The sequence below is a fragment of the Vipera ursinii genome (assembly GCF_947247035.1).
Source record: "Vipera ursinii genome assembly, chromosome: 3".
Lineage (NCBI taxonomy): Eukaryota > Metazoa > Chordata > Lepidosauria > Squamata > Viperidae > Vipera > Vipera ursinii.
In genome coordinates this window covers 52,032,830-52,060,531 of record NC_139516.1, presented here as the reverse complement: position 1 = coordinate 52,060,531, position 27,702 = coordinate 52,032,830, and the positions used below count along the sequence as shown (strand labels likewise).

The window sequence follows — 27,702 nt, the reverse complement described above, 5'->3', positions numbered from 1 at the left end:
AAACTACAACTTTGTTGCTCTTGCCTGGCCCCTTCCTTGCCTGGCCCCAAAAAGACAATATTAAATTACTTCTGACATCATTTTAATCTACTATGCTAACTCCACTATTGTTCTTTTTAGATTGGCGATTTTGATAACATCCATAGTCCTATTTGTCAGGGCCTGAAGTTGTCCCTCATGACAAATATATCCTCTTCCCATTCCCTCACACATAGGAAATAAGAATTTTTGGAATTGACATACTGTATAACAGGAAAGGAAATATTAACAAGACTTCCTTCTTTTGGTCTCTGTTTTCCACTTCAGCTTCCCATTGGTAGTTTTCCTTTACAAGGAAAGCTAATAGAAACTCATCTTCAAGTGTAACTTAGTCTTGTTCACAGCATTCAGCACTGAATTACATTGACCCATTCAGGAAACTATGAAGCCTCAAAATAAATTCCTAAGTTTGTTACGTAGCACACGAATCCTATTTGTCAGAACACATGGTGGTAAGGATAGAACCAGGGATGGGATTCAAATATGTGAACAACCGGTTCTGTGTGTGGATGCCACTTCAGTTCTGGGCCTGGGCAACAAAAAATTAGCTACCGGTTCTGCTGAACTGGTGCGAACTGGCTGAATCCCACCACTGGTTAGGTTAGGTTAGGTTTATTAAATTTATATGCCGCCCTTCTCCCTGAGGACTCAGGGTGGCTCACAACAATAAAAAGTTAAAAGATATAAATACAAAAATTTATAGATAGAACAGATGGGTTTCCACATTGCACTAAGCCACAATGTAATTTATTTTAGTGTACTGCCAATTCTGCTGTATTCAGTGAAACTTGGTAAATATTCTACAGCTTAGCTTACTGAATAAACCCAGTCAATTAAGAACTTTGGAAGTGTCATATAAGACTTCACGAAAAGGCCAATTGGCTAAAGAAAAGATCCAATCAGCCCAATCTTGTGTATTCTGACCAATAGTCAGGGTATTATAAATGATATGTTTCTGTGTTAATGCTTCTCTATCACTCGTGCCCCAGAGAAAAGAACTGGTTGTGTTGCCAAAGAGGAATTGTATCAATCAATTCGTCTTCTTTTTCCAATACAGGAATTTTCACCCCCATGCCCAAAACTCACGTTTGCCTTCTGGAGCCTTGAACACACTTTCAGGCAGGATGACAGCAGTTTCTATGTCGGCAGGTTTCTCACCGCGGAGTGTCTCATAGTGGGGCAGTTTGGCACCAGCAAAGTTCATTTTCTCTAGCCTCACCACCGAAATAACTGCCAGTGTAAGATACAGATAGATAGTGACCCACACATGCACACGCGAGCCATGATGTTTCAAGCCAACTGAGTGGCAGTGTCCAGTTGGACTCTTTTATTTATAACTTTCATTCAGACGTGGATGTTTTTGAGTGGGCATTTATGTCCCTTTCATTTATCTCCACATACTGTCATAAATCCTAACTATATACCCAAACCAAAGCAACAAACGTATTAGTTTTAAAATTATCTCATAATGGCAATAATGAAACATTATTTCCAGAATATACCCACTCATCATTAATTGATGCAATGAAATATTTTTGCCCAGGGCAGGGAAAGACACTCATAATAACAAATAGTTTTGTGGTGGTGGTGGTGGTTGCTTAATTACTATGTTAAATAAATTAATGGAGGAATCACAAGGCTACATTATGCAATGCCACCACACCAGCATACCCTAGCCTAGCAACAATTCATGGAGGTGCTGTGTCTCACAGTATGGCTAAGAGGACTCACAACCCACTTAGCTATGCTAATATGATTTGTGAATGCGGGAAATCACTGGCCCGTAATTAGCCAATAATTAACTAAACAAAATTAAGAAATCTCATTTCAGCTCCCTATCATTAATTTTCAGATAATATTCTAGGTGTATCTTGGAATTATTGGACATTTACGGGGATAGTATAGGAAAAGAACTATAATGCCTGTTTAAAAAGCATGATAGTTCAGTACTGTGTTGAATATTTAATTAAATAATTAATTTAAAGCTGCACACCCAGGAATTTGATGCTGGTAACCATCTCCACAGGTGAATCATTTATGCACAGAGAAGTGTGGCTGTGCCTGCCTTTTCTGAAATCGACAATGATCTCTTTGTTTTTTCCAGTATTTAACACTAGGCTGTTTTCCTTACACCAATTCACCAACCCCTCAACCTCCTTGTGGTAAGCTTCCACCTTGTCATCATGAATAAGGCCCACTACTGTTGTATCACCTGCGAACTTCACAATATGGTTGGTGCCAAACCTAGCACAACAGTCATGGGTCAACAGGGTAAACAGCAGTGGACTTAGGACACAGCCCTGAGGAGAACCTGTGCTCAAGAAAATGGTATTAGAGATATTTATTCCAACTGGCACATATTGGGGCCTGTTGGTAAGAAAATCAAGAATCCAGTTACACAAAGGAGTGTTTAAGCCTAAAAGGCCCAATTTGTCTACTAGATGCTGGGGAATGATTGTGTTAAATGAGTGATAAGGACTCGATAGGTAGACAAAAATGCCGAATCCAGTCTGAACATCTGGCTGACTGTGCGCTGATCAATAATAATAATAACAACAATAATAATCTCTTTCATTTATCATTGTTGTTATTCACATGCAGATTAATCTACTGCAATTACAGTGGTACCTTGGTACTCATTCTTAATTGGTTCTGGGAGGAGCGATAAGTTACCAAAAACAATGAGTACCAAACAAATTTTTCCCATAAGAAATAATGTAATGAGTCACAAGGCAGCTGACACGAACAAGTTCTAACTTGTGCATTGAGTACCAAATGAACAAAGAATACTGGGGGCGGGGGGGGGGGGCGGGAATTCATGTCAAAATGCGTTGAGTACCAAACTTGATGAGTTTCAAAGCAGTTGAGTACCAACATACCACTATATAATTGTCTAAAATGCATAGAATTGAACAACTATTATTTTGCTAATTAAGAGACCTTATTATTATACTCTCACCAATGTTGGGTGTGATGATGGTGAATGGGTTCAAGTACGTCTTGCGCATGTTCTGGGCCAGAATGCTTGCATAGTCCTCAAAGTGTCTGAGCAACTGCGCTGTGCCACCTTCTGCCTGTTGGATCAGTTCCCAGTGACGCTTGTTGCTGTTGTCCAATAAAGCACTGCCAACCTTAAGCAAATTCTGTAGGACCCAAAAAAAGAATATAAGACAGCTACAAGTAGCTTCTGATGACAAGGCTAAAGTAATAGCTTGCTTCATGGGGCAAGACTGGGATCCTGTCGCATTTACAGGAAGGCAAAAAAGTTACAAAGAATCCATGGCAAAAGGATATTCGTTGCTGATAGTTTTTGCAGGGAACATTTTACAATGTGTGTGCCTTTTAACAAACCACATTTATTAAGAAAATAATCTTCACTGCAGAACTAACTTAGGCTTTGTATTTATACAGAATGCTCTGTGGCATTTATTTTTATTGATTTTATTTTTATTTAAAACACCTGCAGATCAGATTTTAATCATTTAGGATGAAGAATAATTTGTCAGTTGTCATTCCTTCCATAATGCCCAGCTGAGCTAAACCCATTTGTTCCTCCTTTAAGTATCAGTGAAAGCACCAAACAACTTGATTCCCTTGAGAGATGCAACAGGATATCTGCCAGTTCTTTCCCACTAAACCATGTAGTGTTCTACATATTCCCATGCTGTAAAGCAGGGGTCCCCAAACCCCAGTATGTGAACCGGCATGCCAGAAACTGGGCCATGCAAACAAGCGAAGCCCCACCCGCGGAATGCAGCAGCATGTGAAATCATGCCCCCTCTGGTCCACGGAAAAACCTCTCTCCACAGAGCGGTCCCTGGTGCCCAAAAGGTTAGGGGGCACTGCTTTAAAGAGTAGACCAGCCTAATATCATCAGATCAGATCAATGTATGGTATCGCCAAAGAAACCCTGGTGTCAAACCTGCTTGCCTGCTTGTGCTGCTGACAAGAGTTTCTACTTCATATAAACCTGAGCTGTTGGGCTTACCTCAGTGAAGTGAACATCCTGGGTAGCAGCCAAGCCAAAGCCTTCTTGGTTGCTTTCATGATTCAGAAGCTGAGCTAAGAGCTGAAAAGCTACTTTGACATCACTGCCAAAGAAGCTCTCAGTGTTTTGTGTAGCGTTGCGAAGCTGGAGAGCTACCCGCTGAGACTGCTCTGTATCCAAAAATGATTCATTCCGCAGCAATCTTTCTGCCTGTTCACAGGAAAGATTAAGATATTCTGCAAAGGTGCCTCAACAAAACAAGGTAAATTAACCAGACACAGATTCTACTGGACAACAATTTTTTTCAAAAGTTTTGCTTTCTGGAAAAACTTTTGGTGATTATGATAGACCCCTTCTAACTGAACACAAATATAATTTCAGAATGACTGCATCACATAGTCTTGAAAAATATGAAATTATTATAATGTATTTAATTGCATAAAGATTCTGACATGCTACAAGAGGTCTAAAGGTTTGGCTGCTGATTTTCATTTGTAGTCAGTGTCTGATGCACCCTGTTGCAACATCCAACAGTTGTCAGCCAGCACTGCCAGTGGTCCTAATACCATTGTTCTATTTTGACAATGTCCTGGTGAAACCTTTTACCATGTTCATCACTGACAGATTTTTGGGAAAGAAGTCCAAGTGTGAATGCAAAAAATGAATCTTCAGTGACACATTGCACTTCATGGTATTGTATGCTGTAAGAAGTTTGTCAACCAACTGAATGTAGTTTGGTGCTTTGTAGTTGCCAAGAAAAATCTCAATTATATCCTTAAATGCTTTCCAGGCGATTTTCTCTGGCCCCACTAACACACGGGTGTCAAATTTGTGACATCACGTGACGTGTTGTGACGTATTGCGACTTTTTCCCCATTGCTGGCAATGGGATGGGCGCAGTTTGGGCATGACACATCTGGCCCACGGGCTGGCAATTTGACACCCCCACACTAACAGATCTCTGAACTGCTTGTCACTGATGATATATCTGATCTGTGGACCAATAAAAATGCCTTCCTTCATCTTGGCATCAGTTATTCTTGGAAACATTTTTTTCAAATAACAAAAACCTTCACCTTCCTTGTTCATTGCTTTCATCAGTCTGAGGTTTATGTGAAGTGGAGGTAAAAATATATTTGTCAGGTCAAGAAGTAGTTCTTGTGCTATGCTTTTCTGTCCTGGAACCAATTTCTTTTGGAGTGGCCATTTCTTTTTAATATAATGTGACTCTCTTGCACAGCTGTTCCATTTGCATATATAACAACAGTACTTAGTATATCTAAGCTGCATTCCAAGCAGCAGAGCCACTACTTTTAGATCTCCACAGATATTACAGATGTACTGGATGTGCTTCACTAATAGTTCCATGTTTTTGTATGTTTCTTTCATGTGTGTAGCATAGACAACAGGTTTTGAAGGGTATACAATGTCACTGTGTAAAAAAAAGATTTCTATAATGATAGATTATAAATTATAGTACATGATAGATTAAATTACAGGTTGTTTTCATGATTAGCAGCCAAAAATCTATACTCCAAAATGTTCAGGAAGTGTCTTGATAGCTCAACTGCAGCTTTTGTCTCATCAAAGCTTTGCTAAGATTTAGTCAGAAATGGAACAAAACCTTACCCTAAGCTACTCCAATCAAGATGTCTAGTACTGAATTTAATATTCATCATAGTATTTCAGAATTCTGAAAATCTCTTCCTTTAAGTTATAGTCCCAGAGCTAAAAAAAACCTGAAAATGTGAGGATTATACCAGCTGAAATAGCCAAAAGCAAAAATGATGGAAGTCTTATCAGTTACAGGCAGCAGCTGTTAGCTCTTAAAGAAAAGCAACTCATGAAGAGATAGTTTGTTTAAGCAATCTCTCCACTCTGTGAAGAGGGGTAAAAAAGGAAAAAAAAAATGGGCCAGGCACAGGATAACATGTACTAACTGATTGAGAGAGAGATGCACTGTGAAAGTTGTAAATATGTCTTGTCACAAAGTTGTTTTTTTCAGCACCATTGTAACTTCAGATGTAACTTTAAACCTTCCAAGAGTCTCTTCATAAGAGATGGGTGGCATACAAATTTAATAAATAATAAATAAATAAATAATGGTTAATGCATGAAGCAATTGGCAATCTAGGTCTCCTTGTACTTCTTTGTTAAAAGACAATTCATATTGCCATTCCATTCATCAATCCAGACAATAAGGGGAAGTGGTCCTGAGAAAGCTGCTGTCTTTCTATTTTTACAATAATGCAGGCTCACTCTCCACAAGTTCATTGTGAAACAACTTACAAAGAGAGTCAATATTTCCTCCCTGGCTTATAGTCAAGGAATGGTAATTGGCAGGACTGGGGATACTATGAATGAAACCAACTTGAGTAAGGACAAAGAGCCACATCAAACAGCCATTGCTTTTGAGAATTTTGATGAAATAAAAATAAACTATTTGCATTTATTCATACGTATAGAAGGAACTAGATCCATAGATTCCTGGCTTTGCTCTGGACCAGGAAAAATGAAAGATAAGTACTTACAAAGTCCTTGAGAATAGCAAAAGTCAGTGAGGTGCAGTTGAAGAGATTGGGTGCCAGCCAGCCCTTGTGTTCATCACAGTGCCGTACAGCAGTCCCTGTGGAAAGGAGGAGGAGGAGGAGGAGGAGAATAGTTTACGGCAGACATGTCAAACACAAGGCCCGGGGGCCAGATCCGGCCCGCAAAGTGGTTTCATGCGGCCCGCGAAGCCATCCTGGAAACAGTGAGGGAACGGCCCCCACTGCCTTGGCCCTGGCCCAGAGACCCTCCTTCTACCAGAGACCCTCAGATCTGTCCCACTCCTGCCCAGGCCCCCAGAGGCACCCTTGATGCGAACGATGTAGAGCTGGCCATGCCCACCCAGTAGGCCATATGCACTTTAGCCACGCCCACCCAGTAGGCCACACCCACCCAGGCCATACCCACCCAGCCCCTTGAGGGCAACCGCAATGCTGATGCAGCCCTCAATGAAATTGAGTTTGACACCCCTGGTTTACGGGAAAAGTGGCCACAATGTGAAACTTAGCTCACAAAACCAAATACTACGAAATATTAGCTTCCTCGGGTTTTCCTTCCTTCCTTGCTTGCTTCCTTGCTTGCTTCCTTCCTTCCTTTCTCTTTCTTTCTCTTTCTCTTTCTTTCTTTTTTTCTTTCTTTTTGAAACATTTTAAACATATGTCTCTCAAATAGAGAGAAGAATTGGATTGTACTTGTATTTCCCTTTTTATAATGTGGAATATTCTTTTCCAGACACAAATCACATTGGCATGATGCTAAGAGGAGAGTATGGCTGACACAAAAAGTGCTCCAAGCAGAGAGAAAAACTCTGTAACATACATTGTAATGTTTACTCCATTTTTTTTAATGATACCTATTTGAGGAAGACTACTTTCTTTGGCCACCTATAACAAATCACCAACAAAGTAGGATAACTAAATAATCCTTTATCTGGAAGCATCTAAAGACCATCTAATAACTCAGTTGATTACTATATGTACATGACTGCATTCTTAAAGATATTTCATTACCTACAGATCCCCGAGGACAAGGTGCAGCTGCAGGTAAACCAAAGCGGGTGCGTGGCCACCAAATATCAGCTTCAATGGCACGTGGACAACTATCATAATTCACTGCAAGAAAAAAATATTAAGAGTGTGTGTGTACTAATTTACCCTATGCAGCCTCAGAGTGCTCTTTTCAGCAAGCATATTTAAAAGGGAAGGTAATCAAGACTTAATATTTTTACAAATACTTGCTTTGTAAATAAATTGCATACAGAAAACAGAGGGTAAAATGCACTCTGGTCATATAGAAAACAACCATTCACCCCCAAGAAATCCAATTTGTATGTGTTGCATTGTATCATCCCCTTTAATGGCTGGGTGCTTTTTAGTTCAGAAAATTGGCGAACAAAAGTAAAGGCATGATAAAGCAAACTTTCCTTTGAATCAAGCTTGACTTTGTTTTCTGTTAACTTCATAGACATACCCATGTAGATTTTTTCTGAAGTAGCACAAAGGTGGTCTGTGATTGCTTTCTTCCAAGATTTCTTTATCCCCCCCACCCCCAATCTTGTCTATTGCTAGGGTTTCCTGGTGCCCCACCATTCATATCCCAATCAATTGTAACCCTACTGCATTCTTTGGGATCAGCTAAGGTTGCAGTTGCAGTAGACAAATGTGACCTAATCCAAAGTGCTTCAAGTTATGCTTCCTGTCCATGGAGTATTTCTGACCTTCACAACCACTGATGGTAACTTCTGCAAAAGGATTGTCACAGCGGTCGCAGCGGCGCCCAATGACACCTGGCTTGCAGGAGCACTGCCCAGTCTCAGATTCACAGGTGCGAGACAATGAGCCGGTATGGTAGCAGTCACAGAGGAAACATGAGGCACTACCTGCTGGATGGTAGTGATTTTCCTGTAGAATATCAGAGAAAGATTTCTGTCCACTTTTTTGATCTGTCATAATAATCGTATATGAATCATACCTCTTGGCCAACCCAACACCTTTACCAGATATATTGTTTCCTATTACATTTTTAACAGTTTGCTTGCACACTCAAAAAGGACAGCATTTTCTAAGGTATAAATGATTTCTATCAAATATGTCAAATCCAATTCTGTATTACTTTGAGTGACCATATGCATGTGTCATACCAAGTAATGGTTAAGCTTGATGCTTATGAGAAGCAACAAGCACCAGCACACTCTGCCTTTACTGCCTCTACATTATTGGGAGCAAGTCAGAAGCATTTGATTTCCATTAACAGTGTCATCTGGAGGGAAAATCTGTGGCTAACATTATGGCTAGATTCAAATAATGTTCAGACTTTTTTATGAATTGTTAAAACTAATTATAAGGATGTTGAACCATTATTTATTTAATGTTTACCTCACCAAATTCCTCAAGCTGAAGACAACTCACATAACATCACAAAAATGCATAAAAGCAAACAAATAAATTAACTGGTATAATACAAAACATAATTATTGGTCTGGGAAACAGCAAATTAATAGCAAAATACTTTGTATACACAAAGATTTTCAAATTTTTGTCTGGTGTGTCATAACTTCCCTTGGTAGACAAATTTATTTGTTAAAGTTATTGAAGGCCAAATGTTTAATAGCCAAGCTATTAAAACAATGAACAGCAATACAATATCAATACAGATACAGAAACTGTTTCTACCCATAACAAGATAAATAATCCAAAACTCACCTTGCAGTGGCACTCTCCATTAGTTTTGTTGCAGTCAGGGTCAAATCCTTTATCAACATCACAGTTGCAGGGGCCACATATAGGATGCCCCCACCATCCCCGGGGACAGGGTTGAGCGAACCTAACAATGAAAACACAAGGCCTGTTGTAAGCACCTTTCAAATATAGTAGAAGATTATAGTAACTTCCTCATTACAAATTATGGTATTGTTTTTTCTAAGCTCTTCCATTCCTTTGAGTATGAAGGCTTTCATAATTTACAAGCCTTCAGTAAAGAGACAATATCTAAAGATATGTTGGGCTTTCCACAATTTGCCATATTGATTTGTATTATAAATCACATTATTTGAAGTAATCTCCTTGGCTGGCATGCACACGTACATCAATCATGGTATGTTAATTATGTACAGTATATATACACTGTATATGCAAGTCAATGTCACTACATTCCTGCCTCTCACATACATGAACTATTGTTACACACACATTTAGGTTGACCTTTTTATTTGCACATTTGCACCCAGATGCAAATGCCTAAGATTTCTATTAATATCTGCAATATGCATCCAGCACTTCCGCATTTCAATTCTGTAAATACTGAAAAGTACCAACACACACTTACAGACACATAACAACAAATGTAAATGAACTTTCACAGACTCACTTGTTCTCGCAGTATGGTCCAAAGTAGCTGTCGGGACACTCACAGATGTAGCCATGGGATGAGCTGGGCTTGCGGACACATATGGCTTGATGCTCACAAGGGTTAAAGGAACAGACATTGGCACAGCTGTCTCCATAGTAACCTGAGCACCACAGGAAGATTTCTGGGTATAACTCTGGCAATAATCTCCAACCTGAGACTAAAAGATAGCCCAGCCAAGCAAGCAATTCTGGGATAATCATTCTCCAATCATAACCGAGCTAAAGGCTATGTGTGGGAGGGGTGGCTGGAAAGATAGAAACCAACATGGCTCCTATCCTGTCTGGTCTAAAACAAAGTCCTGCTCTGTTGTAGAGACCTTTATGCTTCCTCAACCACCTACTTTTATTTTAACTTTTTAATAAAACAATGAAAAGCTAAAATAGGCTAAAAAAATTACAATCCCTAGCAAGAATATTGGTTTCTGGCCTAACCTCAGTCTGAAGTAGTAAATAATGAAATAAAAATTGTTTATTTCTGGTAGTTGTTATGTTTTGTATATTATCCTAATCAAGTGCAATGCTTAAATATTACTACCGTGAATTATGTAAATATAGTTCATGTTATTTCATTATGCTAAGATAACAATCTTAATTTTGGGGTATATTAGTTATTTAATTAAGGAAACTGTCAAAAACAAACTATATAGGATTAAAGGAAACAGCACGGAAAGTTCATATATATTGTACAGATGAACTACAGTAAGAAAGAACAGTCAAAACACAGTAAATTTATAACGTATCTTTCTATCAAATCAAGATTAATCAGAATAAATCACAATAAATTATTAAAACTTTGTTATCAGTGTTTTAATAGCACTATTTTAAGCTCTGATTCAGGTATTACACAACTAAAAATAATGCTTTGAATACAATGTAGGTATTATTTACAATAGCTAAAGCCATTTACATATCATACATGGCAAATACTTGGTGCCCTCCAGATATGTTGGACTATACCAGGGGTGTCAAACACAATGTCACGTGACGTGTCACGATGTATCGTGACTTTTTTGCCATTGCCGGCAATGGGGTCGGTGCAGTTTCGCTATGATGCATCTGGCCCGCGGGCTGGCAGTTTGACACCTCTGGACTATACATAAACCCTAGGCAGCACGGTTAGAGCTGTTTTAGAGGATTTTTTAAAAATATATGTATATATTAAATTTATATGGTAGCCCATCTTGTGGTATGCAATTCTAGGCAGCCGAAGAACTGTAATGAGGAGTCTTCTACATCATTATAATCACACTGTTCCTTCCACTAACCTGGATCACAACTGCATGAATAACTATCCCAATCATCACTGCAGTAGCTATTGAGAGGACAGGGACTGGAGTCACAAGGGTCTGGGATACTGCAGCCATACTCCACATTCACTTTCTCAGCCTGGTTTATATTCAAGGTGATAGCGCTGCCTGACGTTTCACCCATGCTTACGCCCTGGAGGATCCAAGCAAAAAAAAAAACAACAAGGAAGGAGAAGATCAACTCTTAGATAAATAGATGATTCTTCTGTACATTCCTTCCTTGCTTTACAGCCTATTTAAACCAACCGACATTTAGGAACCCAAAAGAAAATATAAATATCACTTAAATAAATAAGCCAACTATGAGATCTGCAGCCCCTAGGTGGTGCTGCATTGCTTAAAATAAACAGAGTTTATACCTGACACATCTGCATAAAGAGTTTGTTCCAGTATTCATCAAATTTAAGATGCTATATACTCAGCCTACATTCATAAACAGGAAATACGGAGCCAGCATGACTATTAAGTCGGAAAAGTGAAAAGCAATGCAGTGATAGAATTGTGAATTGTATGCTACAGGGAGTCCTCAACTTACAACAGTTCGTTTAGTGATGGTTCAAAGTTACAATGGAACTGAAAAAAATGATTTTCAACTTTCACACTTATGACCATTGCAGCATGCCCATGGTCATGTGATCAAAATTCAGATGCTTGGCAACTGACTCAGTTTTGTGACAGTTGCAGTCTCCTGGGGTCATGTGATCACCTTCTGACAAGCAAAGTCAATTCGAAAACCAGATTCATTTAACAACCATGCTACTGAGTTAACAATTGCAGTGATTCACTTAACAACTGTGGCAAGAAAGTTTGTAAAATGGGGCAAAACTTGTCTCACTTAGCAGCAGAAATTTTGGGCTCAATTGTGGTTGTAAGTCAAGGACTATCTGTATATGTTGTTGCCCTTGTTTAAGATCTGCATCAAGTAGATATTGCCTAGGGACCTAGAAGCATGCCTGCTTCATTCAATTTTCAGCAAAATCAAGATGAGACCTCATCAGCACACAGTTCTGGTCGCTGTCTGGTTGATTTCCAGACAGAACCGCTTCTAATTTATTTATATGTATAGATATACTGACACAGACACATACTGCACAGCAATCGCTCCCAGTTATATAATTTCTTAAGGATGTCAGTTATGTTATTTTCTGAAGACTGATGTGGTCTAATCAATTGGGCCTACCTTTCCCAAAACATATGTCATTTATATAAAAAGCACCAAAGAAAGAAGAGTTGAAAGAAGTGATGGAGCCTGCCCCTGATGCGTCCATCATGGTATGACCCAATAACATCCAGAAAGAGCCATCAAGGTATATTCTTCACCTGCTCACCTGCATGCAACCACGGAATCCATGCTGCAGGTTTCCCTTTTCCCCCAGTACAGCACCGATACTCAAACTCCGCATTTTTAGTCCACGAAGTTCACTACTAATATTGGCCATCACCTAGAGGATAGGCAGGCAAAGCAAATATCATTTTTTCTTAATTTCTTGATGAGACCACAGTACTTATTTGTACAACACAGATCAGATGTTACAAACCATCAGGACATTGGTGAAAGCCAAGAAGAAGTGGGCTGGAATAAATTATTAAGATAGCTGTAGACTGACACTAAAGTATTTTATTGAATTAATTAACTATAAATCAAAATCGATAGAAAAAGAGCCTAAGTGTAAGGCTAGTCAAAGAGATTAGTGGCAAAGTGTATTAGAATACTAGGAATCAATTTAGATCCATCCCACAGACAGCTTCAGTTCCCCTGGACGAAATTATGCTACAAGTGTTATATTCAAGCTTTAGGAAATACACAGAATTATGCTCTATAAATGCCAAATTAGTTGACCAATGAGATTGAGTTCTAATGCTCACTGTACCTGGTGCAAACCATAATCAAAAGCCATTATGGCTAACCACTGGGCTTCTGGATTGTCCCAGCTGCTATGCAGCTCCAATTGTAGGTGATGCCAGTCACCATCATTTACTTTCACCTGGTGTAGCCTCAAAGCTGAAATTTGGCTGTTGGCTCGGTACACAGTCATCAGCACAGTGCCTTCATTTAACTGAGCAAAGAAATAAGAACAGAATGAGTTTAGTTTTGAGCCAAGCTTTCACTGCAGAAGGCACTACCCATCTCTGTTCATCATAGGGAGCTTGAAAATAATGAAACAAGTAAATCGCATCAAAGAACATCATGAGGCTTCTGATGATGCAAAGGATCTAGAAACCACATCTCACCAACCTTTGTGCTGCTTCTGTAGAGCAGGAGACTCTAGAAAGTACACAGTTCCATTCCCGCTCGTAAGAGATACATGGAGAAGATAACTCCCTTTGCGGTTTGCTGCCACTGCAACTGGAATGGGAAGCCTCTGGGAGAAAATAGACCCTTCTCCACATTTTAAAATCCTCCCCCCATCATCTGAAATAGTGCTCCAGAAAATACTGCACATATTTTACCCATAAATGTTGGTGGGATAATCTTCAGAAAGCTGGGAGGTTCCATGGGCTGCAAGATGCCCATTCCTGTTGTAACACAAAGCGGTTTTCTCTAGGCCGCTAATCTGTAAGAGAATAGTAAAGTGTTGCCTACTCACCCAAAGTGTGATGGAAGAATGCTGTCCCGCAGCAGCACGGAGGAGGACGCCATTGCTCTGCCTAGTACGGAACATAAGTCCAATGTGCCATGGAAGTGTGATGATCAGTGCCAAATTGCTCCAAGTCACCAGACTGTTGCCCAAGAAACGCTGAGGACTTGCCATTTCTTCACAGAGAAAAAAAAAGTTCAACAAGAGTATAAAATATTGCACACCAGACCGTGTGTGTGTGTGTGTGTGTGTGTGTGTGTGGGTGGGTGGGTGGTGGGTGGACTATTCTTATATATACTCATAATATTTTTTAAAAAAATAATGTCCCTTCAGCATTTGGGGCTGAAAGTATTTAAAAATTCCAGCCAAGTTCTAATCAATGATCTGATGACAATTAAAAAAATATCCTTAAAAAGTGAGCACCATACGGAAAAGCAGAAGAGAATTCAGTATTATCGTCCTGCATTAGATAGGGAAGGTTATGGGGATCCATTCTTTCTCTCCATTTTCTTGTCGTACAAATGGATATAGGAAGGGCCATACCCACCCTTGCTTAGGCTGGAGATACCAAATGAGGGTGTTTGAACCCACTCCAATAGAGGGGCCTTCTGGTAACTACAAGATCATGTTCATATTAGAATTTCTGGCAACTATATATATAATTGGCTTGTCATTGACTTCTATAGTGTGTATGTGTATATTTATACACATGTAATAAAAAGAGAGAGAAAAACAATTTTAATATCCTTTTTGTAGTTTTGTTATAAAAGGTTCAAGAAGAGATAAGATGCTTTACTCAGTTTCTGCTGGATTGCTAGAGCTTCCTCTATTGGCTTCTTGATTGCTGAAAATGTGAGAACCAATACACTCACTTTGTAATTATCAACATTTCTATTTATTAACATGGGGAAAGATGTTGACAAGGAGGCGAGGGCCCAATTACAGAAGATCCTATGGGAAATGGCTTAGGCAGATCCCTTCCAGTCAGGATTCAGGCTCAGGCAGGGAAAAGAAATGACACTTCTTTTTTTTAGAAATGAGCTATTTTAGAGGTCTGGATGGGTAGAGTGCACATTTCTTGGCTCTTTTGGATCTTTCAATGGCATTCATCAATATAAACCATGGTACTTTTTTGGACTGCTTGCAAGGGCTAGAAGTTGGGAGGATCAGGTTGCTCCTATCTAAGCAAATGGTTTTATTTATTTTATTTATTTATTTAATTGGATTTGTATACCGCCCTTTCCCGAAGGACTCAGGGCGGTTAACAGGGTAATTAAAACAGAAATACAAAAATTAAAAACAATTAAAAAGATTATAACAGTCCCTGAAAAAGTAAAAAAAAAACCCAATTAAAATTAGAATTAAAATTCTCAGCCTGGGCCAGAGACCTCGAAGAGCCAGGTCTTCAGGTCCCGGCGGAATGAACGGAGGTCGGGGGCGGTCCTCAGCTCCATGGGCAGCTGGTTCCAGAGGGCAGGCGCACCCACTGAGAAGGCCCTCCCCCTGGGTGTTACCCGCCGGCAATCTTTTACCGGCGGCACCCTGAGAAGACCCTCCCTGTGGGAGCGCACTGGACGAAGGGAACTTGATGCTGGCAGCAGGTGTTCCCTCAGATGTCCCGGACCCAAGCCATTTAGGGCTTTATAGGTCATTACCAGCACCTTGAATCTCACCCCGAGGGCAACCGGAAGCCAATGCAGCTCGCGGAGTAGAGGTGTTACATGGGAGTATCGGGAAACTCCCATCACAACTCGCGCGGCTGCATTCTGCACCAGCTGAAGCCTCCGAGTGGTTTTAGTTGATTGGGGTAGCATTCAAGCCTTTGTTTGCCCTAATGCATTGTACCACTGAGTTTTGTCCTTTCCTTGTATTATTTAACATTTATATGAAAACTTGGGAGAGGCATCCATTGATTTAGGTGGGGTGTCACCCACATGTGTTTGAAAACCAGTTATATGTCACCCTACAGATGCCATACCCTGGAGGGAGCAAGATATAAATGGAATTAAAATAAAAAATAAATAAAATAAATATTCTGTGTGGAGATATACCTGGCATTTTTCTTTCTTTCTTTTTATTCCACAAGGCACTTAAGACCATTTATTGTGGCTCTAGTTCTGATTCAACCTGGGCAACCATTTTTTGTGTGCTTTTTTGACTCCTTGTTATAACCAACCAGACATGTGGGAGCTACCACTGTAAAGAAGGGCCTAAACCACTCCCATTTTTCCCAATTTGTACTGGGTGACATAACCACTTTAGAAGAAACTGTATTTAATAGAATTGTATTCTGCAGCTAAGTAAATAACAGCTCTATTATACTTGGATCCCCAGGTATTTGCAAGAACCAATCAGCACATCCTATTCTCATACATATGAATAAAACTTATTAGTACTACAAGTTCCAGTCCAAGAATTTCTAGATTAGCATTCCCACCTTTTCTTCTGTTGCTTCTAATAATTAGAATAGTATATTTTCTCTTTTCTTGGAGCTAGGCAAGGTGTAACCTCCTGATATAGTTCCTGGCAATTAGCACATATGTCATTCCTAAAAAGCACCTTTTTTAGCAGCTTCCATCTTTTACCTTGCTTGCAGTCCTTGCCTCCAAAACCCAGGGGGCATTCACAGCTGAAAGTATTCCACTGGTTGACGCAAGTTCCACCATTATGACATGTGTTGCTATCACAAAAATTCTTCTTAGCAGAGCAGCCTGAAAAGAGAATGTAAGAATGCACTGGGAAGGACAGTAATAGAAAATTCTCCCGGGATTAGGAAAGTGTTTGCTGAATTTTCTACTGAGTAATGAGGAGCTAAGTCATGAATGAAAGTCATTCCTATGGATATGTTATACTGCAGACAATGGCTAGGGCCTGCTCAGGTGTTCTCGATAGGTAGTTTGCCAATTTCCATCCACAGAAACCCCACTATTTGAGCAAACTTTTAATTTCCACCTAAATTCATCATACCAGGCAAAGTTCCATTATTTGCAATGAAGTCAGCCAGGTCGACATCTTGATTATCAATCAGAAAGTCTCTCATGCAACCTATAAAATGCCGATTCCGTACTGGGAAACTCTCAGGAAGGTCAGGAATGCCACCCAGTAACAAGGGACCTGTCAAATCCAAGGATCTGTAAAGTCAAATTAGAGTTATTCAAGAGAAAAACATGATCAAGAAGAAAAAAAAGTCTGCCTCAGAAAGTTGTTCTAACCTAAACAGCTATTAAGCTGGCATCAATCACACATTATATTAAAAGAGTAGACGGGTGACCTCAGAGTCACTATGGATCCAATTTATAGTAGAGGTTTATAGTAGAATTTTGAGATTTTAGCAAATCCCTGTATATCCCTGTATGTAAAATTGCAGCAGCAGATGATAGCGGGGAAGACTAAGGAATATATCATCACCATCTCAAATGTCCTGCCCTGAAAATAGTCTTCACTTCTCAGAATTTTCAGCAATAGCCAAACTGATTGGGATATTTGGGAGTCGAAGTCTGTTCATTCATCCAAAAGCCACTCAGGTTAAGGGAGGCTAGCAGAATAGCGGAGTCGTGAAAAAAAGTAGTTTGGAACATCCATGCAATGTGTCAAAATACCAGCTTCCTATCTCCGTGAATACCAGCACATTAAAGTGGATGACCAATAAAATCTACAGTACTTCACTTTTATATAGGGTGAAGTTGAGCCAGGGAAATTAACAAAGTTAGTTTTAGCCCTATGGCTTAACTTTCTGACAGCCATTTCCCCACTGAATAACCCCTGTAAAGTCAGTCTGCTTTCACCCATCACTATTCCATAATTATTACATTACAAGCTCATCAGATGAACTTAATAGTGCTTGCAAAAATACTCACTTCTTTGTGCCTGATTGTGTCCCTTGAGCTGAACAGGAATAATTTCCTAGAATAGAGCCAAATTTCAAGGCCACTGAAGTGTCACAGTCGTCTACGGTCACCACAGCTACTTTCTCATCTGAAGGCCCCTGTGGAATTCCAGACGACCCAACGATGGGCTGTAAAAAGAAAGCAGAATTCTTTTATAAAACTTCAGGGAAGCTAATTAATAATTATGACAGAAAATTTTGATGGGTAAGTGCAGAATACTGACCAAAACCTACTGAACAATGCAAATGCTCTCATACAGCTGCTTCCAAATTAGGATGAATCTAGTAAAAAGGCCCATTTCTAACTTGCACTTTACATACTCTCTATGCACCCCTCTACAGCTGACTCCAGATGCACTATCCCCATGATAAATCGGCTTCTTTCAAAGCTTTTTTATTTCCACATTTATTTGTCTGGAACTGGAGCAAAGTTAGCCTTTTTCCTGAAAAATGATAGGGCCTGTGAACAATTTGGTTTTCTACTGACTTTGCTCTTCTTTCACAACACCTGTCAGCTCCTGGCCATAATTAAATATTTTTCAGGATCCATTTCCTTAACTATCCTAAGAAAGGAATTTAAACAACCCTATCAGGCAACTCAATCTAAATCCTTCTGTTCACTTCCTAGTCAATGTCACTATATGAGAGAAAGAAAGCTTCCTCTGTTTCTATAATTTCTCAGGGAGCACTCTTAACATTTGTAGTCAGTTTCACAATCACGGCAAAAAATTTCCTGGCTAGGTTTTCTGTTTAAATAAACAACTTGAATGAAATTCAAGTGAGCCATTGCTCTCTTATCAAACACATGAAACCCCTCAAACATACCTGTAGAAAGTGTAAACCACAAATCACAACTAGGGTTGGCGCTATTATGATAAATATCAAATTGCAAAGATGCTACCATGCCACCAGCTATGTGTATAATGAAGAGTCTATTTCCCCAGAGTAGCTGGAAGATACTGTCCAATAAAATGCAATTACAGCAGTAGGCAATGCACCACTGAGTGGATTGCACAGGCTAATTCAAGAGGGAGAAGGGGGAGAAATGGAAAATTTAAGGGAAAAATACAATGTACCATAACAGACCACTCTGTTTTGTATATATCAACTTTCTAGCAGCACATCTAATACAGGGTTTTTAACTGTAGTAGAAGAAACTGTGTTCCCACAGCAGGCCAATTTCTTTCCCTCCAAAACAGTGGTCAAATGCACCTATAATGTGTACTGAAAAAGGAAAAGTGGGGTGCTAGCACCTTGTTTCCACTTTCTTTGCATGCATTGTATAAAGATGAGATTTTTATTCTACCAAGGCACAGGATGCTAATTGATCCCAGTTTTCATACTGAAGGCAGAACTGAATGCCTCATGGTGTTCCTGTTTTCTGCATTTCCAGGCCAGAAGAAGTGAATGAACATGGTTGTGGTTGGCTTCAAACCGTATTGTCAGGGATTGAGGAATGGAAACAGAGTGAAATTTATGTGAAAGAGTCCTTCTTATACCTCAGAAATACTTGCAGGTTCAGTTAGATGGCACAGTTGTGCTTTTCAGGGAAAAAATGTGCAGCATTCCTCTGCTAGCTGTGATGCTAGAAATCATGGAAACAGCTATGATGGCAGCTTAACATCAATGGCCAAATACTTTCAGAGCATTCGCTAGAGTTTTGATACTTAGAACTCAACAAGGTGGTAAATGGGTGGAATTTTCCCCTGTTGTTTCATCACAGGTATTTATTTATGAAGCAGTGATTCTAATATGCACTAGCAATGATAAAGGCAGAACCAGGAGCTGAAACTTATTCTGATAAATGAATTTATGAACCAAGATGAATGCATTCTATATGTTTGCCTGGGGAGAAGTTAATGATCTAATCTTTAGAAATAGATCCGGCAGCCTAATATGATGTCTTATCCTGAGCTATCAGCATGTATTGCCTTACCTGGTTCCATCTATCTGTCAGAATCAGTAAACCCTAAGCTCTCTCTCTCTCTCTCTCTCTCTATCCTCTCTCTCTCTCTCTCTCTCTCTCTCTCCTTCTCTCTTTTCATGATGATGCCCTAACCATCTGGCGATGCCTGGAAGTCAAACGTATGACTTATATAAGTAAAGCATCAAGCAGACATCACACCCATACAAACATAAAAAGATTTTGCAGATTATAGGGGTATGATTTTTTTATCTTAATTATTAGTAATAATCTTAGTATTTTTCTAAATCAGTTTTGTGCCAACATATATTGTTCCTTGCTATTCACGAGCACTTTATTGCTAATGTATGTTGGATAATTGAGAAAACCAAAGAATACCAAGAAAGAAGTGGTCCTCACTTAATAACCACTCGTTCAGCGACTGTTTGGACTTCTGATGATGCTGAATTAGTGGTAGTTATACCCAGTCCTCAGAGTTCCAGCCATCACAATGTTCCTGAGGAAGCATGAATGCAGTCTAGGCATTCAGTCGCTGCCTTACAGAAGCAGATGAAAAATGTGAGGTTCTTTCCTGTTGGCTTTTCTGAATTAGCTGTTTTAGATTCTAAAAGTTTAGTTCCTAAAGAAGTAATCCTGTAAATAATTTTAATGTCCTCCTCTAGTGCAAGCTCTTTTATGACTCAAGGCTTTCAACTCCCAGAATTCCTGAGCCAGCATGGCTCAGCTTGGAAACCTCTCCCTTTCCCCTCAGCATGGCTGGCTCAGGATTTCTGGGAGTTGAAGTCCACGAGTCATAAAAAAGAGCCAAGATTGCTAGCCCTGCAATAGGCTTAGGAAAACCAATAAGAGAGCTGGGTTGTTTGGTTTGTTTGTTTGTTTGTTTTGCAAAAAAAAAAAAAAGGTTCCTGAACGCCGTTCTGAGCGTTCTATGAGAAAAAAAGCCCTGGATACATGTCTGGGTGCAATAGAATATATTGCTAATGAAGACCATAAACAGCATGTTATTTACAAATACAAACCAAATTTCTAATAAAACTCTCAGAATGGCACAAATATCTACTTAAAGTCAAACCTTTAACAATTATGTGTTCTAGAATGAGAAGAACCAGAGTTGAGTCAAGTGATTAGCAGCTGCCTGCCACGGCAGAAATTATTTATACTTTTCAATTTCATATGCTGTTATGAAATTATTTTTATTTCTAATTTATTTTAGGTCCTTGTTATGCATTTGCCTTTTTTGTTCATGAAAATTGCAGAAAGGGGAGGAGGGGAACCAGATGATAACCTCCTTTAAGTAACCCCGTCGCCATATGTTTCCATTATTTTTCCATTTTTATTCTTACCAGAACCAAATTCGGAAACAAAGAACATATCCAACTGCTGTCTAATGTTAAGATAGGTTGTGCTAGGTTTCAGCTTAGAAACATATCCAGTTACACTAAGAGCCCTCAAAGCAATTCACACCATTGTTTTGCAAAATGCCTATTGAACTGTCAGACTATGTAGAACAACTTGAAAGTGTGCTTTTTGTCTTATTAAATAAAAATAAAATCTTGTTATTAAGCATTCTCCCCACTTACACTTTTCATTTTATACACTGCTGGAGGGACAGAATATCTCACAAAGAGACTCTTGACAAGGTGCCTGTTTAGGAAAATGTGAACAGATAAGCATCTACAAAATCAGGAAAAGAGTAATCATGACTTAACCAGAGATATCTGTTTTGGAAAACTGGGGAACAGATGAATGTGTCAGATTAAACATCTATTCATTTTTTTTCCCCTTTCAGGAGAGAGTTACTAAAACAGATAGAAAAATTCAAATTAACACTATTTGCAGCCATCATTTCTAGGCTTGGAGGTCACTCTTTGTTTCTGCTGTTGATCTTTTTACTGCTGCTTTTGATCTTTTTTTTTCTCTTCAGGTATAAAATGTTGATCCTGCTTATGAGGATAGATTTCAGATGGTAATTTAAATATCTCTTTAAAATATGGTACAAATTCTTCGGCTTCTTTTCATAAATGCATTAAAAAAAATACCGTCCACGAGGCATCCCTTTGCCTTTTAACTAATACAATGTGAGCTTTTCTTCAAGACTCTGTCTCTTTCCCCTTTGTGTTCATCCACTTGGCTGGTCCATCCCGCACATCCCTTGTCCCTTGCAAGGAAAACCCATGGGTCACCAGTGGCAGTGTTGTTGTGCGAAGGCCTGGACTACAGTAGCTGAAGACCGATTCAAAGGCCTGGCTCAGGAAACAGGCCAGTTCCAGACAAAGGGAGTGAAGACAGCTACACAGGGGGAGGGTGAGTGTGCCCACAGCAGCAGGTCACAGCACAGCACAGCACCAAGGGACTGGCAGGCAGCCCAAATCTTCCCTCTGCCTTTGAGTCACTCCTCCTCTTTAAACATGCAAAAACAAAATGGGAGAACAGAGGGAGGAACTCTGCCTAAGGTTCAGAGCCCAGCCCCCCATACTTCAGCCGCAGGCAGATTCAAGTAAACTCCTCAGAGTTGGAGCTAAGTCTAAATTTGCTTCAGATCAAGTACTATCTATGTGGTTGGCTTTTGCAAACAGCAGGCACATGGCAAAATAGAGACTTCAGTCTGAAAAATCTACAGAAGCGGGATTAGAAGAAGACTGCAGCTGCCAATCCCCCTTTTGTGCAAGCAACAGAAGCTTTCAAGCTCCAGGTACACGTACCTGCTTTGGACTGCTGACACTCAGAGACAAGTTCCCCAATACAAAAGGCAACATATGCTTTCCCCTCTATTTTGCCCAGAGGCAGTTCTTGTTTGACACAGGTTATTAAACATGAGGCTCTTACTTCTCTGGGATAAGATTACAGCATTTTGGAGTTACTGTAGCCTTAAAGATTTGTGAGCCTGGAAAACCAAACGTCTCCATTCTGTCATTCAAACATTTTAATTGTATAGTGATGGGTCCTTAGCTAATCCACTGTGACCAATGACAAAGGAGCTCTACTCTTTTTTCTGCAAGCCATTCTTCCCAATCTTGTCCACATCTGGAGGACATCAGACTGGTGAAAGTGCTTGATATTTGACCACAGAGAAAAAAAACTCATGGAAAGTAAAAGTAATCAGATGATTGCCTCATTCAGACTCCAGGAAACCCAATACAGAAGAAAACAGAAGTTATAGGTATGAACTTCAGTTTCATACAAACTTTTATTGGGTGGCAGAAATACCAGGTAAACCATGAAAACAAGCAATGACTGCACCATGGCCTTTGAGAGGGAAGAAGCAACTAAGCAACCCTTATCTGCTCCTATTCTTAAGGAACTAAGAATGCAGTTTAACACATGATAAATGCAAATGCGGGCATTTTAGAAAAACATAGTCACTGCCACAAATGAGTATCTAAACCAGGAATGGTCAACGATGGCACCTTTATGTTCTGTGGACTTCCTAGTCCAGAAATTCTGGGAGTTGAAGTCCATAGGTCGTAAAGGTGCCATAGTTGCCTAATCCTGATTTAAATACTGCAGGTAGAGGAGGAAACATTTCTTAATATAGGGTTCCTGATGGCTGTATAGGAAGCAAGCTCAAATTATCATTAAAAAACCCCTTTCCTGCTCATACTTATAGCAGCATCAAACTCACACATGCATGAGAGTAATCATCATTAGAATTGTAAGGGGAAATGGCACGTTGGGAGTTCCTTCTTAACCTACCAAAAAAATAGCCAACTGAAAATTGTTAGTGATGTTTATTTTCAGGAGAGTTCCAGTTTCAATGAATCCAAAATCTTCACATAATTATGTCCAAAGTACGATAATTTGAGTCTGGTCATCTATCCCTTTGAGTTAGAATTCTAGGTTTTGTTTAATTATTTTTTAAAAATTATTATTGTTCATTTTCTTGGCTAGCCAGGGCATTCTCATGAGTCTTCTCCAATACCAAAGTTAAAAAGCATCACTGTCCTTTCTATCTTGCTTCTTCAAAGTCCAACTTTTGCTTCCATAGAACACCACAGGCCCTATGGCATAAGGAAAACATTGCCTGAACAATTCTAGTATTTGTAAGTATACAAACATTATAGCATTTGAAAATATTTTTCAAGGCCTTGATGGCTACTCTGCAAAGTGTTAGTCTGCAGCAGACATGTCAAACTTGCGATGTCACGTGACGTCACACGATGTATCAGAACTTTTCCCCCATTGCCGGCAATGGGGTGGGCGCAGTTTCCTCGTGGCACATCTGGCCTGCGGGCCGGCAGTTTGAGACCCTTGGTCTGCAGCATATTTCTTGAGTATTGGTTCCTTTACTGTTGATAGCTGAACCCCAAAGGGAGAAACTAACTGATATCTTCATGGTCAGGTTGATTACTGAACCTACTCTCAAGAATTTGCTCTTTATTTTTAATCTTAGTCCCATTTTTTTTACCATGCACCTTCACTTTCCTTATGAGAACTTGTTGATTCTTTACCTCTTCACTTACCAGAGTAGCATCATCTGCATAGCACAGGTTATTAATGTTTCTTACTCTACTTTTAAAACACTGCTCATCTTCTTTCAATCTACCTCCCCCCAATATATATTCTCCACATAAATCGAATAAGGAGAGAGTACATAGTGTTGTCTCAGTCCTTTGCTAACGAGTCAGTGTGTTTTGCTACCTTCTGTCCATATCGTGGTTTTCTCATCTGTGTATAGATTTTACACGAATGCAACTATGTGTTCAAGGATTCCATTTTTTCTAAACATATTCCAGAGATAACTAAAACCAAAAACTATACTTGGATATGCTGTATCTTTCAGCTACAAGTCACAACAAAACAATAAGGACTGGCCTATGAACAGCAATGTTTTCTGCAGGTTTGCAAACAGGAGGACAACACTTTAACTGAGCTACAGGGAAGAACCCTTAATCTCCTTTTATTGTCCTAGGACACAGGTCTGCAACCCTCGGCTCTGGAGCCGCATGCGGCTCTTTCAGCCATCTCCTGTGGCTCCCAGTCCTCTGCCATGTGCAGTCCAGAAAAAAAGAGGGACTAAAAAAGTTCAACCAATCAATTCAAATATGCAGGGTAGGTGCATATCTCACCTTGTCTCCACTCTTCAGTCAAACCCTGTTCTGCACATGCGTGCATGTACGCGCATGCGCACACATTTTTTGCGGCTCCCAGTTTTTTCTTTTGTGAGGGAACCGGTTCCGAGTGGCTCTTTCACTGTTTCAGGTTGCTGACCCCTGTCCTAGGAGGACCATACTGTACTGTTTTCCAGCCTTCCATAATGTAGTCTTAGTATGTCTTATGTCTCTGTCAGTTCATGGATATTCTGCATTTTAGGTTTAGAAGGGGTGATTTTGTTTACTACCAAAATTCCCAAATCCTTCAATTCTTTTCACTGGCTAGAGGAAAATAGGAGTGAATTTTTTTTCCTACAGCTCTGCTATTTTTTTGTTCCCATAAGTGTATATATGCGCCCAGAAACACACACAATCTGTCATTAAACTAAGTTAGATGTACCAATAAGCCTCAAGGCAATGCCTAGGAGGACTTGGAGCAAAAATATTGAGAGCTGTTCTTTGGATCCACTTACTGACACAGACAATGGAGAAACTGAGAGCCAAGAAAGAAAACCAAGGTTAGCCACAGGTATGCAATGAGCTATCCCACTCTTTCACCATAGGAATAGTTGGTAGAAATAGCAAATTTTGCCCTAATTGGAAAGCATTCTGCTCAATACAAAGAAAGGGGGGGGGGGAAAAAGAGCCTCGCTTCCTGTGTGTCCTAGCTTCCAAAGCTAGGATAAAGAGACAAGGCACTTTCAACAATTAAGCAAGCTCTCACATGTTTGGACAGAGATTCACAGTGGTTTTTAATAAGCTGTATTTATTGCTCTGAAAGAAACAGCAGGACTACCTTATTACCACTTGACAGGCATGGCACTGAAACCCAGAGCTTGCTCACTTTATCAAGCACTATGAATACTGGAAGCTTAGCCACTCGTATTAACACTTAAAAGAACACTTTTGTCAAATCTCTCCCCAACTTCTCCTCTGCTTGCAACAGTGTGCAGAAAAACACACACACACACACAAACAACAGTATCCAAAGGACCAACAGTAAAAACTAACACATCTTGGTTTCCAGCCAGGATAAGCCAAGGATAACATATTTTTAGTTTGTGGGAGGAGGTCAGGGATAGAGTATCCCTCTATCTCCCGTGTAATTTGCATGAAAGCATTTTTTAAAAAAGTAATATTCTGATAATCCCTAAGTGTCATAACTCAGAGGATGCCTTTGATTCTTAGAATGTAAGGTAGGAGGGAGAGTCACAGAGTTATTTCTACAAAAGCTCCAGAGCTTAGGCAGGTTTGACTAGTTAGGACGCTGAGCTTGTCGATCGGAAGGTCGGCAGTTTGGCGGGTCGAATCCCGAGTGCCACGTAGCAGAGTGAGCGCCTGTTACTTGTCCCAGCTTCTGCCAACCTAGCAGTTCGAAAGCACGTAAAAATGCAAGTAGAAAAATAGGGACCACTACGGTGGGAAGGTAACAGCGTTCCTTGCGCCTTTGGCGTCTAGTCATGCCGGCCACATGACCACGGAGACGCCCTTGGACAAGCGCTGGCTCTTCGGCTTTGAAACGGAGATGAGCACCGGCCCCTAGAGTCGGAAACGACTAGCATGCATGTGCGGGGGAACCTTTACCTTTACCTTTAATGAAATATTGCAATGCTTCAGCTCATGTTATGGAACTCTAGGTCAATACAACATGCTAACTACAGCAATCTATGAAAGCACCTTTGATTCCAGTTTTGCTTTTTACCCTGTAAATTGTCAGGCACCTATCTTTCTAAAACAAGGGTGAAAATTCGGGAGTGGGCGGAGGAAGAAATTGCTCTATGGCACTAGCTGGAGGCAGTGGTAGCAAGCACCCTCCCATATTAGTTAGCAAGAGCTGTCTGCTGGCGCACAAGCACTGTGCCTGGGTGAAGTACCCACAGGCAATCCAACTCATCAGTGCTGACACCTGTACAGTATTCAGAAACATTCCCAGGAATGGGAGGAACAACTCCCATCCCAAATAAAGTGCTTTCAAATTAGAGCACGGAGCCAAGCCAGATTCCTTTAAAACTCTTAATTTGTCACAAAAATGTGGTTCTGTTTTACTGCTACCTTTCACTTCTGCATTTGATGGGGAAATGAAATAAGCACCGGTCAAACAAGAACAAATGCAGCTCACAACAACAGATGGCTAATTGTGTAGTCTAACATGATATTTATCTAGCACAATGTCAATGCTAAATAAGTGTCAAACAATTGTAGTGATTATCTGATCTTTTTTTTTTTCTGTGTAGCAGACGTTCTTGCCTAACAGGTACTGTATTGATGCAATAGCACAAACATTAAGCAAATGAGAGGAATGCCTGTTAACTAGGCTGGATCTTGGCATCAGAATTTTTATTCAAGCTCTGAAAGACTGGGGCCTTTTACAGTATCATTCTGAAACTATTTAGGAGTCTCAGTTCAACACAACATGTATAGCTGAATTCATTTCTCTGTCCAAACACTACAAAAGCATAATTATTAAAGCTGAACGTTTATTAAGTAAGTCAGTGTCATGAAAATCATTCAATAGGGTGCTCTGGATCTGCTTTTTCATGATGCAACTGCTTAACACTATTTTTTTTAAAAATGGATTTTGCCTGTCTGACATGATCATCTAGGACGGGGATGTTTTAAATCCCAACTCCTTGAGAGGTGCAAGAGACATGGACCTAGAGAACAACCTTACATGTCCCAACACAGTGGAACAACTTGCCCTTAGAGGTATCCCTGCCCTCTAGCTCCCAGCCTAGACCAGGGGTTCCCAACCGGGGGTGCGAGACGATATTCCAGGGGGTGCAAAAACTTGGGTTTAGAAATTTCAAAATTATAGTGTATATGCATAATTCATTGCCATTATTTTGAACCTTTGTAAGGGGTGCGAGAATATATAAGAAGCGTTCTAGGGGTGTGGGGTATAGAAAAGGTTGGGAACCGCTGGCCTAGACAATGA

At 40.0% G+C, this 27,702-nt stretch overlaps 1 protein-coding gene across 1 annotated transcript in view; it reads right to left on the bottom strand.

Annotated features, from left to right (window-relative positions):
• Window positions 1-27,702, bottom strand: part of CELSR2 (cadherin EGF LAG seven-pass G-type receptor 2) — a gene marked incomplete at both ends in the record, with an annotated part of 96,402 nt that overhangs the window by 13,299 nt on the left and 55,401 nt on the right. The window contains 15 exons of the mRNA XM_083357791.1: window positions 1,126-1,269; window positions 2,999-3,182; window positions 4,028-4,237; window positions 6,559-6,653; window positions 7,585-7,686; window positions 8,292-8,475; window positions 9,277-9,397; window positions 9,941-10,082; window positions 11,247-11,421; window positions 12,617-12,730; window positions 13,160-13,345; window positions 13,877-14,043; window positions 16,453-16,578; window positions 16,835-16,998; window positions 17,725-17,882. Coding sequence (XP_083213917.1) covers window positions 1,126-1,269; window positions 2,999-3,182; window positions 4,028-4,237; window positions 6,559-6,653; window positions 7,585-7,686; window positions 8,292-8,475; window positions 9,277-9,397; window positions 9,941-10,082; window positions 11,247-11,421; window positions 12,617-12,730; window positions 13,160-13,345; window positions 13,877-14,043; window positions 16,453-16,578; window positions 16,835-16,998; window positions 17,725-17,882 — 2,272 coding nt within the window. The remainder of the gene's footprint in view (window positions 1-1,125; window positions 1,270-2,998; window positions 3,183-4,027; window positions 4,238-6,558; window positions 6,654-7,584; window positions 7,687-8,291; window positions 8,476-9,276; window positions 9,398-9,940; window positions 10,083-11,246; window positions 11,422-12,616; window positions 12,731-13,159; window positions 13,346-13,876; window positions 14,044-16,452; window positions 16,579-16,834; window positions 16,999-17,724; window positions 17,883-27,702) is intronic.